Source organism: Schistocerca piceifrons, chromosome 2 (assembly GCF_021461385.2).
Source record: "Schistocerca piceifrons isolate TAMUIC-IGC-003096 chromosome 2, iqSchPice1.1, whole genome shotgun sequence".
Classification (NCBI taxonomy): domain Eukaryota; kingdom Metazoa; phylum Arthropoda; class Insecta; order Orthoptera; family Acrididae; genus Schistocerca; species Schistocerca piceifrons.
The window spans coordinates 919,217,183-919,234,592 of record NC_060139.1 but is presented as its reverse complement, the minus strand read 5'-3'; the positions used below and the strand labels follow the sequence as shown (position 1 = coordinate 919,234,592).

General features: G+C 37.9%; 1 protein-coding gene across 1 annotated transcript in view; it reads right to left on the bottom strand.

The window, feature by feature from the left end:
• Positions 1-1,766: 1,766 nt before the first annotated feature.
• LOC124777345 (dual 3',5'-cyclic-AMP and -GMP phosphodiesterase 11-like) overlaps positions 1,767-17,410 on the bottom strand; it is a 338,752-nt gene continuing 323,108 nt past the window's right edge. Inside the window, exons 19-21 of the mRNA XM_047252710.1 lie at positions 14,481-14,555; positions 12,671-12,754; positions 1,767-2,539 (exon numbers count right to left, since the gene is read on the bottom strand). Coding sequence (XP_047108666.1) covers positions 2,414-2,539; positions 12,671-12,754; positions 14,481-14,555 — 285 coding nt within the window. The 3' untranslated portion in view covers positions 1,767-2,413. The remainder of the gene's footprint in view (positions 2,540-12,670; positions 12,755-14,480; positions 14,556-17,410) is intronic.

The window sequence follows — 17,410 nt, the reverse complement described above, 5'->3', positions numbered from 1 at the left end:
CCTATAAAACATCTCACTGTCCAATGTATTTGCGGTGAGACAGTCACAATTTCTGAAATCCATCACTCATGGCCTCTGCCCTGCTGAGGAGCACCACAGTCCATGGATAAACCACGAAAATCCACTGCATTTGCCACACACAAGCAGATCTACCCTATGGGCAGATCAGTGAGACTAGATCCGATGGGCAGGGCCTTCACATTAGTGGCAACTACGTGGCTTCAGATTGGCAGGCCCAATCCATTATAGATACCTGCAGAAACGGCCTGCGGTTTTACCCCAGCATGGAAATCCAATCATGTGACCACCTATTCACAAGTCACAGACAGCATGTTGATGAAATGAGACTACGGTGATTGATCCATGCAACAGATAACTTGTTCAAATACTTAGAATCAATAATAATGAGGACCACAAAGATGATTGCTGAGCCACAGTCAGGCACGTAGGAAAGATAATCACACTCTCACAACTAAATTTTCAGCCATAGCTTTTGCCAGTAAATGAGAACACACACACATTCACACAGTCACTCACACGCAACTCATGCACGCATGATTGCCTTCTCCAGTCACTGCATCTACAGTTTCTGAGAATCAGATCCAAACATTACACTCCTTATGCCTCCCTGCATCTCACTGGCAGATGCTAGGCTAGTGGGAAGAAGTGGTGGCAGCACTGAATGCAAGCTGAGGGGAACAGAGGAAGGTAAGAAGAAGGAGTGAGGGAGCAGGGAAGTGGTGAACGTACTCAGCTGCACTCAGCCAGCGACGATGCATGACACCTCAGTAAACAAACCATTTCAGTTACTGAGACAAAAACGAGATTTTTCCAGTACTTTTTTCAGATTCCCTGATATTTCCCTGATTTCCCTAGGGTGTTGGAAATTCCCTGATTTCAGGAACCTGTGGCAACCATGGTATCTATTCATTTCAGATTTTTGTCTCAGTTCAATACGAGCACTTTGGGGAAGAGTAAGTACTGCAGAACTGGAAAGAGAATGTAGAATTTCCTCACAGTGGTTTAGGTCTTCCACAGTAATGTTATACATACCATTCCAAATAATTTGTTTTTCAAATTCTTTTAATTTCAAAATTTTTATCAGGAGTCTGTGAAGTTCATGATTATTTTTTCCATGTTCAAGAAGCAATGGCTCAAATAGTCCTACAGAACATTATTTTTGGCATTTAATTAAATAAATCTATCCAGTTGGAAAATAAATGTTCTTGTAATTTTAGTATGTACCATAGAGTATATCTTCATATTAATTACTAATATTTATACTGCTGCAACAGAATACCTGTGATGTAAACCTACAACTCATTTAAAAAAAAAAAAAAATAGGTTAGGCTCTTGACTAATAAATACCTAGGATTTGCCCATATTACACAAAAAACTAAATACATTTCGTTAGAGGAGTTCATGTCTTTGGAAATTGATTGCTCAGATGTATTCACTGTTAGTTCCATGCGCAACCCCATTTCAGTGTTGCTGAAGTAGCCCAAATTATAGAAAGTGTTTCCATGCTGCCCGAGGTTGTGACGCAGTTTCATAGAAAATAATTCATAACCTGCACAACCCACTTTCAACCATAGTAACCAACAGAGGTAAAAAGGAAAACAGAAATAAGATTCAATTCTGCAATAATTTAAATATTTTATTTTCTACATCAAATGATGTAAAATAAAAAGTTAATTCCAACTTGAAATAATACTTCAATTAAAAACTGCGAAATTTTAGAAAATATACATCAGTTGTTGGTCCAGTGATACAAAACTGTTCTCACATTTCCAGATAAATGAATGTGAACAAATTAAAAAAAAAATGGTGATAGCATTCAAACAGAAAAACAGATGGTGGGAAACACATTGATGAAATAATTATTGCACAAAGAGGAACTGAAAATAATTCTTTTACAACACATTACTCCAAGTTGAAAACAAGTATCCTTTGGCATTAAATTAATTGTTTAATTACTAAGCATCTATGACAAGACACTTCAAAAGTTAAACCTGAGTAGAAATACTATGATCAAAGACTCAGTTACTGAGTCTTAGGTTATGGCATCAAAACAAATGATAAATAAATAAACAGCAGAATGGAATGGCAATATACATTAAAGTACACCAAATATACATATAATTTACACAATCTGTACAAATTTTACTTACAAAAACTGCTAGAGACAGAAGGGTTGGCAATAATGGTACCACATCCAACACAGTAACATACATTTATACAAACATTCTCTCTCACTCATATACACATCCATACATATACACATGAGACACAGAAACTGAAGTATGTACTACTTTTGAACTTTGGTTTGTAAAAACTTCCACTGGTGCATGTATGTCTTCCTTAAAGACTCTCCATGCCCCTGGCAATACAGAAAAATTGTGACCTGTGTCAACTATAGTTCTTCCAGTTCATTATGGTCTTCATCCTGTGATACACCAGCAAGTCGCAGCCAGTTTACTCTGTTCTGTCGTACACCTTCCACCAAAGGTTCCAGTTTATCTGACAGGGCTGCAAAAGCCTGTAATTACAAAAGGAAGTCTCATATTACAAAGAGGAGTTAGTAAAAAATAATCTCCCATTATTAAAATATAGACACAAACAAGAATTTCCCACTGAAAAACTCCCAGCATAAATACAAAGTATACACTGGTGCATAAGCAGTGACAGAATCCTGTAGCTGAGTAGCTCTTTCATTTGCAACTGTTTTATTAATAATATGTAGTAGTTTGAATACCATGCACAAAGACATTAAAAAATCTGCTTCTCTTTACAACCTATTCCCAGTCATTCCCATTAAAATATTATTGTAAGGAAAAAAACAAAAAGCTTTTTGGTGTGTGATTAAGTCATGTCATAAACTGTGTACATTATAATTCTTGTGAAGAACATTTGTTGTCAAACAATGGATCTTTTTAAAGCACAATACAGGCTTACACATAGAAGATTTTTGCTAATCCCAACAACATCCTTAGAAACTGTTGTTTGCAAGACTGCAGTAGTACAGCTTACAGCATGCCAAACAGATTATGAAATTTTAACCTTTTGAACCCCCCCCCCCCTCCCCTTGTTCAGAGGTTAAGGGGGGAAAAGTCAACTTTTTATACACTTTCAATAAAATTTCATCCAGAATTCAGATATTACAAATGCATGGAACCTAAAGACCATGTACAACAACATCATCTGGAGTTAAGTCCTTACAATGGCATGGTGCTGAACAGAGAACAGTTGAAAAATTAGACCACAAACTGATTTTGTGTGTGTGTGTGTGTGTGTGTGTGTGAGAGAGAGAGAGAGAGAGAGAGAGAGAGAGAGAGAGAGAGAGAGAGAGAGAGAGAAAGTACTGCAATGGTTTATTACTTACTGATATTTAACTCCACCACAGCTCAGCTCCCTCCTTCATTACTTTTTGTGTTCTTTACTACTCTTTCACGCTTAAGTAAATTGCTTCTTTGTGTTTTTGTAACTTAATTTAGTGTTGGCTCATATTTTATTATATTTTGTGTCAATTATTGTATTCTGTTTATTTCTGAAGTTCCTTCCACCTCTTTGTTGCTTACTAAATTTCTCATTACATCATTTCCCCTATTTCATTTAGTTTTATTTATCCTTCCTTCATCCTTAGTTTGCCACATGATAAACACTGTCGTGTGCATAGCTTCCAATTACTTCATTTACTTCAGAAGCACCACTTTGCCATTTTAATATAACATCCCCTCATTCCCTTTCTGTAGGTCTCTCAAAATTACACCCAAGAACCTTAGAGGTAAAACAACCATTTTTGCTGTCAAACTTTCTTCCAACACCCATCACTAGTCTTATTAAAACCAGTGAATTTATTATTATTTATTGGGTCACAATAATGTCCTATATGCATCTCCTTCACAGGTGAATCACACTTTCTTAAAATTCTCCCAATAAACAGAATTCTATCATTCATCCTCCTTTCTCTTTCTACAATCCTTACTTGCTTGTTCCATTTCATATTGCATTGCAACATTGTGCCTAGATATTTAACTGGTGTGACTGTCAAGCAGCATGCTACTAATGCTCTATTTGAACATTATGGGCTCATTTTTTCCTACTCATCTGCACTAACTTATATTTTTCTACATTTAGCTCACACCAATTAGAAATTTTGTCTAGGTCATCTTGTATCCTCCTACAGTCATTCAACTTCAGCACCTTCCTGTATACCACAGCATGACCAGCAAACAACCACAGACTCCTGCCCACCTCATCTACCACCTTATTTACATATACAGAAAATAATAGTGGTCCTGTCACACTTCTTGGGGGCACTCCTGATGATACCATTTTCTCTGATGAACACTCATCATTGAGGACAACATATTGGCTTCTATTACTTAATAAATCCTCGAGCCACTCACATATGTGAGGATCTATTGTATACACTTGTAGCTCCGTTAACAGCGCAGTGGCACAAAGTGTCAAATGCTTTCTGAAAAATCTAAAAATATGGAATCTGCTTGTTGCCCTCCATCCCAGTTCACAGTATATCATACAAAAACAGGGCAAACTAAATTCTGCCATCAGCGATGCTTTCTACGACCATACTGATTTCTGGACATAAGCGTCTCAGTCTCAAGAAACTCTATTACATTCAAACTGAGAATATGTTCAACAATTCTGCAGCAAACCAACATTCGAAATACTGGTCTGTAATTTTGTGGATCCATTTTTTTACCCTTCTTACACACAGGAGTCACCTGTGTTTTTTTCCAGTTGCTTGGGACTTCACACTGGGTGAGAGATTTGCAGTTAATGCAAGCTAAGTAAGGAGCTAATGCTATATACTACTCTTTCTAAAACAAAACTGGTATTCCTTTTGGGGATGATGACTTATTTGTTTTGAACTCTTTCAGTAGTTTCTCTACATCAGGAGTGTCTATTATTATGTCCTCCATACTTGACTCTGTTTGATGATCAAACAGTGGTATGTTTGCACAATTCTCCTGTGTGAATGATTTCTTAAATGTGGAATTTAATACTTTGTCTTTCATTTTACTACTTTCAACTTCCACATTGGACTAGTCAACAACAGACTGAATGGTAGCCTTAGACCAGTTTAGCTGTTTGACATAGGACCAGAATTTTCTTGGGTTTTCGGACAGATCTTTTGCTACTGTATTATGGTGGTAATAGCTGTATGAGTGGCACATAAATCTTTCCATAACGTTTGCCTGTCATCATTTGCACCTTTTTTTTTAAACCAAGAGTGCTACAGCCTTTGCTTCCTCAGCATTTTCTGAATTTCATTATTAAAGCCTGGTGGGTCTTTTTCCAACCTTAATCCACTTACTAGGTACATAGTTCTTTAGACAACAATTTACAATCTGCATAAACTTTATCCATAATTCCTCAATGTCCATCTTATTGGAACTATGTGATGTCAGTTCACTGTCTAAGTGAGATGCTAACAACTGATTATCAGCAATTTCTAGCAGAAACTCTCTCCTAATGTTTTTATTAACTTTTGTGAATGCAGTTGCTATAATAATAGTGTGACCACTAATCCCTGTCTCTATACTGATGCTGTCGATAAGGTCTGGCCTGTTTATAGCTACAAGGTCTTAGGTATTTCCACTGCATGTGGGCTGCCAAACTAACAGGTGAAGACAGTTTTCAGAAAATGTATTCAAACGTACTTGACAAGTCTGTATGTCTGTAGCCCCTCCCCCACAATGAACCCACAGATGTCCCTGTCTATACTTGGTAGGTTAAAAGTTATTTACAACTGGTATTGCGTGATCAGGATATTTAAGCACCACTGACTGTAGACTTTCTTTGAATGATTGTAAAATTCACAATGGAATAAGGTGGGTGGTAAAAATACCTAACAATTAACTTCTACTCACCAAGTGCACGAGTAGATTTTTTTATCCATCCAATTAAATTATTTTGTCAAAAATTGATTATTTTTGTTGTTATAACAATTAACTTCATTTCACCTAGTCCTATTATAGGTGACCAGGTAAATTCACTGTCAGACTCAACTTCAACCTCAATAGAGGCAATATTTTTGTCAACTGCATTGAACACTCCCTCTCATATGACATCTAATCTGTTTTTCCAATATAGGTTTCCTGACCCACTAAGTATCACAGAACTTACTACTGCAGTTCAGCCAGCTCTTGGATCCGAGAACAATCTGAGCGCCCTTCTATTATCCACGATAAGTGAATAAAAATATTGCTGATCTCTTGCCATGCGTGCTACCTTGATGAAAGATTCTGCAAATGACTGCATTCTAGTGCACAGTAAATTTTTATGCAGTCAGTGAATTAATCAGAGGAATGATGAGATGTGACTCAGCATGAGCCAATCTTTGCTGTACTTCCAATCTTCTAGTTGTATGCCACAGAAAATTCACAGTTGAGGAAGTTAGACAACTACATGCAGTGTGTGACAACAATGTTTACCTGCTACACCAAAGACCTGAACTTTAGTTTACGATGTGCAATATAGAGCTGCAAATTATTTGTAGTACTTATATATTTCAATCTACCTGTGCAGTAGTGACTGATCTGCCACAGAAATAAACGGCAGACATGTGTGTGAAATGCGTTTGTGTGAGTGTGTGCGTGTGTGCAGGTGTGTGTCTATTGTTGACAAAGGCCTTAATGGCCACAAGCTATAATTGACAGTCTTTTTGTTGTGTCTGTCTGTGACTCAGCATCTCCGCTATATGGTGAGTACCAACATTCCTTCTCGTAATATTGGTAGAGAAATAATTGAAATGTTAGAAAGGTGAAAGTGGCACATCTTTCAAGGTAAGGAACAACACCAATGACAATAAAAGAAAACAGAGATCATAATTGCGAAACTATTGTCAGAAAGTAGAGGCACAATCCATGAAAACAAGGGAATATGCCAATAAATGATAGTGTTGATAACTGTCAGAGTAAAGAAGATGCGAGAACCCACAATAACCAATAAATCGAAGCTGAAACAAACTGGAACATTAAAATGCTCAATAAAATTAATTTAATGGACTGGTGATTGTGCATGATGATAAAAGTTATCAATTTCAATCCTCCATTCAGTCATTTTTTTGCATCAATATCAGAAGGCTTCCTTCTTTTCACCACTGGATGTGTCATTGTATATTTGAGGTTGTCCAACAATTATAATATTAGGTACAAGGTGCTAGTTTCCAAGTGATAAGAAATGACAGAGACAATGACCTACTGGAAGGAAGGATAGATGACTTAAGGAAACATACAGGAGCCACATGGATGTGTATAACTGATGACTCTAATTCTTGGAAAAGTCTATTAAAGGCCTTTACCCAGCTGTGGATGTCAAATGGCTCACAATAATTATGTAGTCTGTTTCTTCCTTAATGGGTCCCCAATTCTTTCTAATTATCTTCCAGTGGAATATTCTCAGTTTGTCTCCCATTAATTTGAGTGTGCTCCATGTCTCTGATAAATCCAGAGTTACACAAGATAATTGTATAAACTTTATTTTTGTTACAAAGGTTTCTTGATGTAAATGTGTCCTTCAGACTGTAATAGCAGAATGATCCAGCTAACATAATTTATGTCTTTCCTTACTTTCTTGATAACTTCATCACCTCCATCTTTGCTTTAGACCAACTTTGACTCAAATATAATTTTAGTGACAAAGCATATAGCGCAGTGATCTAAAATGAAAATTTTTGTGTGTAGGAATGATACAATATATTCCTACATTCCTCACTTAAGACTGTTTCATGAAACTCTGTTAAGTAGGCTTTCACAGGTTTGCCAACACTGCCTTCAAGTGACTGCCAGTTACTGTTTTCCAGTGTTCCATGATGTTTTCCCTTGAGACAAACAAACCTGAGGAACAGATATTGTCATTCCCTGTCAGACCTATTTGGTATGGGTTCTGCACACTTGAGCATTATTTTGGAATGTATCATGTGTGTGTGTTGCGTAAGCAATCTCCTTTGTACACAGACTACATTTTCCCAGCACCAATAAATAAATGCTTTGCCTCTGAATAAGGCTACATGATCATTCCATTTCATATCCCCACAAATTGTTACACCCTTGTATTGTAAGTGTTGATAATTCTGAATTCTTTTACACATATATAAGCATATTTATTATTTACAAATATGGAATTAATGAAAAATATTCCAAGTGTCATTTTTTCACAAAACACAATTTCCGTGCTACTGTGTTCATGGTACTCTGCTGCATGTTCCTGACTTGGCCCAGCAGCAAACCACAGGGAAAGTCTTTCAAACATTAATTACTAGATGGCAAATGGTCTTCGTGCCAAACTGTGCTTCACCTGGAGTTCTAAAATTTAAAAGATATAAGAATTGGTTCTTGTTGACAGCAGTTCCACTGGTTAAAAACTTTTTAATATCCCTGCAGGTGCAGGATGTCAACAGCAGACACAAGGCACTACAGATAGCATCTGTCCTTTGCCACCAGAGGTATGACCACAGGGCCACGTATGCTGACCCAACAGCAGCATAGAGCAAAGCGAGCGACCACTGGCCAGTCTTATTTAGTACACACCATGAGCTCTGTTAGATCTCGCCTAGCTGCGATCCCTGCTTTAGACACTGACTTTCTCGCTTATGTTCTTCATGTTTATACACCACTCTGCTCGCGACAACTTTAGCTTTGTTCCCTGATTACACATCTGTGCCAGGTGTGGTCATTTAGTGGTGATGGGTTCTTACCTTATCATGCTTATGGCAATCTTTTTGCCTCTGGTTTCAGTATTATGGACTTCAAGTTAATGGAACTTTGGCAGCAACAGGCCACTTTGGCAGCAGCAGGCCACTTTTCTACAGCTCATGTCCCAGCAGCAACAAACACATCATCGTCATCTACTTATGCCCCTCATATCTCACCAGACTGCTAGTGTTTTGTGAAATACTTATTATGTTGCCTATTTTGCTCCCTCATCAATGTTGCAAGACCTTTTTTTGTAATTTTCGGTGGATCACAAGCTCACTCCCTTCTTGGCATTGTGATGTATGACATGCATGTTGAAGAACCTTTAGTTCTGCCTGGAATGTGGCACTGAATATAATGGAAGCTGATGCCTACATCATGCAGCAAAATGTTGGGCCTGTGGCAAGAGCTTTCACCTGCCTTTCATCTGTCAACAACTGGCCAACCAGCCATTTTCTCCAAGGTAACAGAAGAAAAATGCTGTGGTACATACAATCATGACCATAGAACCAGCAAGCAGGCTCACACTGGCTCTGATGCCATTCAGCTTGTCCAGCTGTTCACGGGCCCAGCCGTGAGTTTAATCCACAAGGAATATCAGCAGCTTGGTTCCCCTTTGCTGCACTGGGCCCACCACTGTGTCCTGTCTTATTATTGCAGGTTCAGTCCTCTTCTCAGAGAACTGTCATTGGCAGCTAAATATAAACACGTTGGATACAAACTAACCTTCTTGGTTGGGTGCTCCCCTACTGATAATAACATTTTCAGCTGAGATGTCCTTACCAGTTTTGGGTTCACAGTACAGGACCAAGTTAATTACGTGTCAGCCACAGTGGCATATACTCTAGTGCCTCAACCAGAGGACTTGTTGTCCAAACGATCTTGGGACCACTATTTACTGAAAACTGATTTAAACTGCTGCTTGATGAGATTCATGGAAGTTGCTAGTTTTAAATACACTAATGAGCTTGTATAGGTGGTGTAATCATTTGCTGTCTGGTATTGTGAATGCACCCATCATTTTACAAAAGCATGTGGAACAGTTGATTCATGGTATTTTGCACTGTCTCAACTAACTGGGTTATTATCGTTATGGGGGGTGACATATGCAGAACATCACTAGTATCTTGAAACCCTTTTTCAAACAGCCATTGGCAACTGTAAAAGTGCAGTTTCCATGTCCCCAGCATCAGCCACCTGGGGTGCATTCTTTATTCATAAAGATATCATGTGCACACACAACCATGTCAACTCAATCACAAAGATGCCAGAGCCAACTAACTTTAAACAGTTCCAGTCATTTCTAGGAAAAATAACACATTACATCAACTTAATTCCCCAAGATTTGCAGACTGAACACCCTCTCAATCAGCTGTGCAGGTGTCAAATTAGTGTGGTCACCAACTATCAACAGGCTTTTCAGTGCCTTAAGGACAGTTTCAAGGCAGCCTCATATCTGACGCATTACACAATCGGTCTGCTGTTGACACTGGCAATGGCCATACACCGCAGTGCAACACTGCAGTGGCTTTGTCACAAGTTACCAGATAATACAGAGCATGCCTCCAAAACATTAAATGGTGCACAGCTCAACTATTCCCACTTTGAGAAGGGGAATTCAGCAACCATTTATGGAGACACGAAGTTTCATGTATATTTGTACAGCAGCAAATTTCACATTTATTTCCTTGTTTGGGTATCGGTCTATGCTCCCAAATAAGATGACACAGTATCTGCAGTGCTGGAAATTGTTTTTAAGTGGTTTCCATAACAAAATCAATTTTCACCCCTATCCCCCACCCCCCCCCCCCCCCCCACCAGTCAACACGCATACCCTGTACCACCTCCCTCTTTGCCCCAGTGTGGAATTTAATCTCCAGGAAACTGTTTGCTTTTCCCTGCATCAATAGGTCCCAACATCCTTCTATGAATACCTGCTGATGGCAAATGAGATCACTTCAGCATTTTCCTGTGATCCAGTGCTGCACAATATTTTGTCAGCAGGCCAGAAGGTTAGCTAGAGCACAATTATTTTGTACTGTGCTATTGGCTAAACATCATGCAGGGCACCTTAATATTGATCACATAGGATACTGACTACCAGGTTGTCATTCCACCCCAACCCTATCCCTGCACCCTCTAGCTCCTTCATGCACAAAAATGGAAGATGAGGCCTATGAAAGCATCGCCCAGGAGTTAAGTTCCCACACCCGGCATCAAAGCCTACATGCTATCTCAATCAAGCTTCCCCGGCTCAACATTTTTTGCCATGGCCCCTACCGAACCAATCTTGTGAGATGGTACATGCCAATTTTGCAGGTCCATTTCAGGGTACTATATGGTCGCTGGTGGAAGATGCCCTCCCAAACTTTCCATTTGTCACACATGTCATTGACCAGCACCCCTACTAACATTTATTTGTATTTTTGAGAGTATTTTTGCCATTAGGGGGCACCTCGCACCCTGGTGTCTGGCAACATGCTCCAACTTACGTTGGCTCAGTTTCAAGCATTCTATTGCTGCAGTGGCATCAGCCATCTGGCCATTGCACCTTTACCCCCTGCCTCCTGTGCAGCGGCTAAGTGGATAGTCTGCACTTCAAGACTCACATGGAGAAGGCCTTGAAGATGCCATCTACCAACAATGTCTTGCACAGCTTCCTCATGGTTTATCACTCCATCCCTATCAGTGGAGTCAGTCTGTCCAAAACCCTGCATGGGTGCAGGAATCACTCCCTGTTAGACCTCTTGTGTCCCACAAATGGCATATGTCAGTAGCAGATCTGAGGCACTACTGTTAGTATCTATCTGGCACCATAAGAGACACAATTACAGGGTCATGTTGACTGATCCAATACCAGCAAGAATCTGAGTGAGTGGCTGCTGGCCAGTCCTGTTTAATACACCACATGAGCTCTGTGAAACCTCACCTAGCTGCTATCCGGATATCAACTCTGCTTTGGTCATTAGCTTTTTCATTTATGTACTTGGTGTTCATAAAGTGCTCCACTCACAACAACCTTTGTTTGTTCCTTGATTACGTGTTCTTGCCAGGCACAGATACTTTTAATCTAACATTGTTCCAAGTACCATTAATAGTGAAGTACTGCATTTAATTTGTGGTAACACAAATGCAGAAACACAAACACTTCCTTCCTGTTATTTTGTCAAAAACTGACATTTCTGAGACTGTGGCTCTGTACAAAACACAAATTAATTCTTGCAAAGAAGGCAACAGCAACCAGCCACTTTTGATGATGGTATTTGATTATAAAAATAGCATTGTTACCAGTGTTCAACTGATAGGTTCATCTTCAGGTGGCTATTCATATTTCTGTTACAACAAGGTTCATCTTCAGGTGGCTATTCATATTTCTGTTACATTTCTTGTTGGTTACATTAATTACTGAGAAAGAAAACAGCCAACAAATAATGTGAACAACAAAAAATGTAATACAAACATGAAAAACCATTTTATGATAAACACATCAATTTTAAAATGGTAATGACAGTATTTGTGTAAATAAATAGACATATTAACAATGACTGGTTGTTTTATTCTTTGCAAGAATCATCTTGCAAGAGCTTTCATATTGGCACTTAGAAGCAGTCAGTTACCTGATAAGGAACTTAGAACATTATTAGTAAAGTTTCTAATTTTTCTCACTATTCTTTGTATTGATATGGTGCACAGCATAAATCTGTTGTATCAGAATATTTTCTCAATTTTTTGGGTACAAATTAGTTATCTAAAAACAGGGATAAAATGCCTCCTGACAAATGTCAGATATGGCACTTGGAGGGTTTTCCATTTCCACTCTTCGAATGTTCAGAAAGGTGAAGTTACTCTCATAAATGAGCTACACAGCAAGGATATTTGAAAGGGAGATAATTCAGTCTGGACAACAGTTAAGCATCAGTGATATGAACTTAGAAATTATCTCTTACCTCATATATTGGAAGGCATATGGAATCTATAAATCCAACTTGCATTAGGGGCAACTGGTCTTCCTTTTCTCGGTTCATTAGATCCTGTAAGAAATGTGAAGCATTACCCAGGGTATAAAATAAGCAGTAAATTTAGAAAAAAGAACACTAACAGATAAGAGGTGTGGTCAAAAAGTAATGTGCATATTGTAATTTCACATATTGTACTAGTCCAATTAGTGTAATTTTTTCACTGCTGTGTTGGTAAACATGCCCGAAAATTATTTGTACATTGTTAGCCAAATTGGATATTTAGTCAGACATCAGCTATCAGAAAGATTACATGTATTTTTGTAGTATTGGTGTTTATTTATTATGTATAAAAATGGATCAAGTATTAGAAGTGTTAGACACAGCTTTTGGTGAGCTTGCTATGGGTGAAAGAAGAGTTTATGAGTGGTGTAAGTGTTTTGAAGAAGTCCACAAAGACACTGAAAATGATGAGCGCCATGGATGTCTCACATAACATCAACCAATGAAATCATGGAAAAAGTGAAAGAAATTATTATGGATGATTTCCAAATCACAGTCAGAGAAGTTGCTGATGAAGTTGGCATATCAAGTGGCCCATCATAAAAAATTTCTGGAGAAGTTTTGGTTGTAAAGGATATGATACTAAAGTTTATTCTAAAATTGTTGAATTTTGAAAACAAACAGCAGTGAATGTAAATTGGTCACAAGTCATTAGATGAAGTCAACAATAATGCAGAACTATTGAAATGTGCTGAAACAGGTGATAAAACAGGTGTTTCATGATAGAACATTGAAACCAAGGCTCAGTCATTTGAGGATAAGCATCCTGGACTGCCAAGTAAAAAGAAACTCAACAAGTGCAGTCAAATGTGAAACATATACTCAATGCCTCCCTTGATTTTAACAGCATAATGTGACATGCATTCTCGCCACAAGGAGTGCTACTTACAAGTTTGCATGAAGCAATCATGGGGAAAGGGGGGGGGGATGCTTGAATTCTTGGCATAAGAATTAATGACTTTTTCACCACAATAACACATTTGCTCACTTTGTTGTTTCTGAAGGTTTGGTCAAAAATAATATGCAATGCTCCAGTCTCCATACATGCAAGAAATGGCCCCATGTGACTTCGTCTGTTTCCAAAACTAAAGAAACCATCAGAGGTTCCTCATTTTACAGGCACGAGTAAGATTGAAAAAGCATCACTGAAAGAGTTACAAGCTATCCTAAAAGATCAAGTTCCAGAAACGTTTCTTGGATACCTGAAATTTTAAGATAAAGTGTTTCACCAAAAATAATAAGTGTGGCCTGCCTTAACATTCCTTATTTAGTATGACAAATACTCTTACCTTTAAATCATACTATAACTGTAGATGAGATATATTTTCATGAAATAAATAAGAAAAATTGTGGCAGACATGTTTTAAGTAAACATGAGCGGAATATCTTTGTTTGAATTTATGACTAGAGGAAGACAGTATACTACTCAGCCCACTTTCATACACCAACAAAATAGTTGTGATGTTGTGAATTTGATACAAAGCTTGTTTTCTAAAAGAGGTGTGCTCTGCCACACTCAACTTGATTTCTCAGTTGTCACTTAATTTGAAAATGAGGAAATAATGGTAGCTGATGAGCATTTGGCAGATAATGAAAAGATCGAGATATTAAAAGACATGGAATATCTGAATTAATATGCTCATGCAGTAGAAAAAATAGTGTCAGTTATCCTAAAAGCTTAAAATTTTATTGAATATGATACCAAATTTTCTTTCAAAATTTTAAAAATAGTACTCACAATAGGTGTGATGTTCAGTTCCTGACGTTCCATATCACCCTGTTCAAAGAATTCACTTGACACCAGTTCTGCCACCTAAAACAAAATACTCAACTGTCACACAGTACACCGGTTTACATAAGAACATCATGTTTTCAGAAAGTTCACATTATGATTTTTGATAACATATTTGGAAGAAGCAGTGATCTAAATCCAAGTGTAATACACACTCAATATTGATTGCAAGCTAGGGATATTTTATTAATGGTGACAAGTTTCAATCTATACAGATTACTTTCAGACCATAAGGCACCCCTGAAATGTTAATATAAATTTTCATTGAGGAAAATCAAAAACTGAAACACATTAACAGTATTCACAAAATAATATAAATGACAACAAAACAAAAAATATTTATATCCAACAGTGATCTGTAGAGGCAATGGGTGATGGATGTCCCCATTGATCCGTGAGCTCAAGAACTGGAGCAATCATTTAAAAAATTAACAAAATTGTGTAGAATGATCGATGTCTGAGCATTTGGATGACTGCAGATGTGAAGATGAACAAAATATAGTAAGACAAATTTTGTGTGATGAATTACACATGACAAAGGTTTGTGCAAAACTAGTTCCACAAAATCTCTCTCCGGAACAAAAAGACCATCAGAAGAACATTTCCTCTCATGTCATGGAATGACTCAGTGAAGAATTGGACTTGCTCACATGTGTCATAACATGCGGTGAAACATGGATCTTCCAGTATAATCCTGAAACAAAGTGTCAATCAATACACTAGGAAACACCCACATTGCCAAACAAAGAAAAAAGCACAAATGTGTAAGTGCAAATTGAAGGCACTGCCGGTAGTTCTTTTTTCGATATCAGGAGCGTTATCATGCCTGGAAGGGTGCCTGAGCGTCAAATCGTTAATCAGTAATACTAAAAGAATCCTAATCAAGTTTAGGGAAAGAAAAAGAAAGAAAAAACTGGATTTGTGGAAGAATGATGCATGGATTTTTCATCAGAACAAAGTGTCATCCCACAACGCCATATCTGTGAAACAGTTTTTAGCAAACAATCTGCATTCCTGTGGCCAAAGATCCTCCATATTCACCAATTCTGGCTCCGTGTGATGTTTATCTGTTTCTGAAAACCAAAAGTGCATTGAAGGGAACACATTTTCATTCTTAAACTTACTGGCAGATTAAAACTGTGTGCCAGACTGAGACACGAACTTGGGACCTGTTGCCTTTTGTGGGCGAGTGCTCTACCAGCTAAGCTACCCACACATGACTCACAACCTGTCCTCGTAGCTTTACCTCTGCCAGTACCTGGTCTCCTACCTTCCAAACATCACAGAAGTCCTCCTGAGAAACTTGCAGAACCAACAGTCCTAGAAGAAAGGATACTGCGGAAACATGGTGCAGCCACAGCCTGGGGCTGTTTCCAGAATGAAAATTTCACTCTGCAGTGGAGTATGTGCTAATATGAAACTTCCTGGCAGATTAAAACAGTATGCTGGACCAAGACTCGAGACCAGTCCATTGAAGAGGTGAAAGCAAGAAGACCAGAGTTGTTGAAGAGGGTGTCAATGAATGACCTACAGCATTACTTTTGAACAATGGAAGACATGTACGTAGTGGTGTATAGATAACGGAGACGAGTATACTGAAGGGCATGAAAGTTAGTTGTAACTCTGTCTGGGGTAAACGTTTCTGATACCAGTCTCTTTACTTGTCACACATTTTATATGTTGGCAAACTCTTGAAGTTCACACTGTAAGGGTAACATCTGGAATCAATCCTCAAACCTCATGTAAACAACTTTAAAAAAACTAAGCATCCTAACATCATCATCATAAAACAATTACTTTCCTTTGTCATTTGTTGTAACAAATCAGACACAATTTGAAAATGCATTCAGAATTCAGAAACATAACAAACGCCTACATGACCTCTACTACTGACAACTTAACTTTATTCTTGCACAGAAAGGAGCAAAGTATGAACATATAAGAAGTAAGAACACAAGAATTCTCATGGTCAGTATGTAGCCATATTTTCATTTACAAAATTTTGTAACCTTACTGATACAAATCACATCATAGTAAGACATCACAAATACAGGGTGTTTATAAACAAATAACGGGGCTTGAACGCTTTATAATATCTATTATATTAAACTTACAGTTATAAATGATATGTCAAATGAAAGAGAAACTCAAACAGTTTTACCAAGAACCTTATAAATGTTCAATGTGAGCACCATTTGTCACACGGCACACATCAAGTCTATAGCCAAGTTCTTCCCAAACATTGATAAGCACGTCTTCAGTAATTGCAGCAACAGCTGCTTCAATCCGGTTTCTTAATTCAGGGAGGTATGGTGGTAGCGAAGGCACATACACATGATCCTTGATGAAGCCCCAGAGGGAAAAAATCGCATAGTGTTAGGTCGGGTGAACGTAGAGGCCATGCAAAGCAAGCTCTGTCATTGGGCCCCTTGAGGCCTATCCAGCACTTGGGTACAGTGAAGTTCAACCAATCACGTACTTTGCTATGCCAGTGAACATTTATAAGGTTTTTGGTAAAACTGTTTGAGTTGCTCTTTAACGTGACATATCATTTATAACTGTAAGTTTAATGTAATAAATGTTATAAAGCATTAAAACCCCGATATTCATTTATAAATGCTCTGTATGATCCAAAGAACACACCAGTAACTATGTTGCTAATGTCTACACCAATATTTGTCATTTTGAGGAACTACTAACAGAACACAATCAAAAAGAAAGTGATAATGAGAAACAGTATTGAGAATGTTGCCTAGTTGTTTAGTATTTTCCAAATATGGGTTAAGTGAAGATATTTTGATGAAAATAGATGCCTTGATGGATAAAGGGATTGAACGAGCATAATATTGCTGATAGACCTGTGAAATTATTCAGTT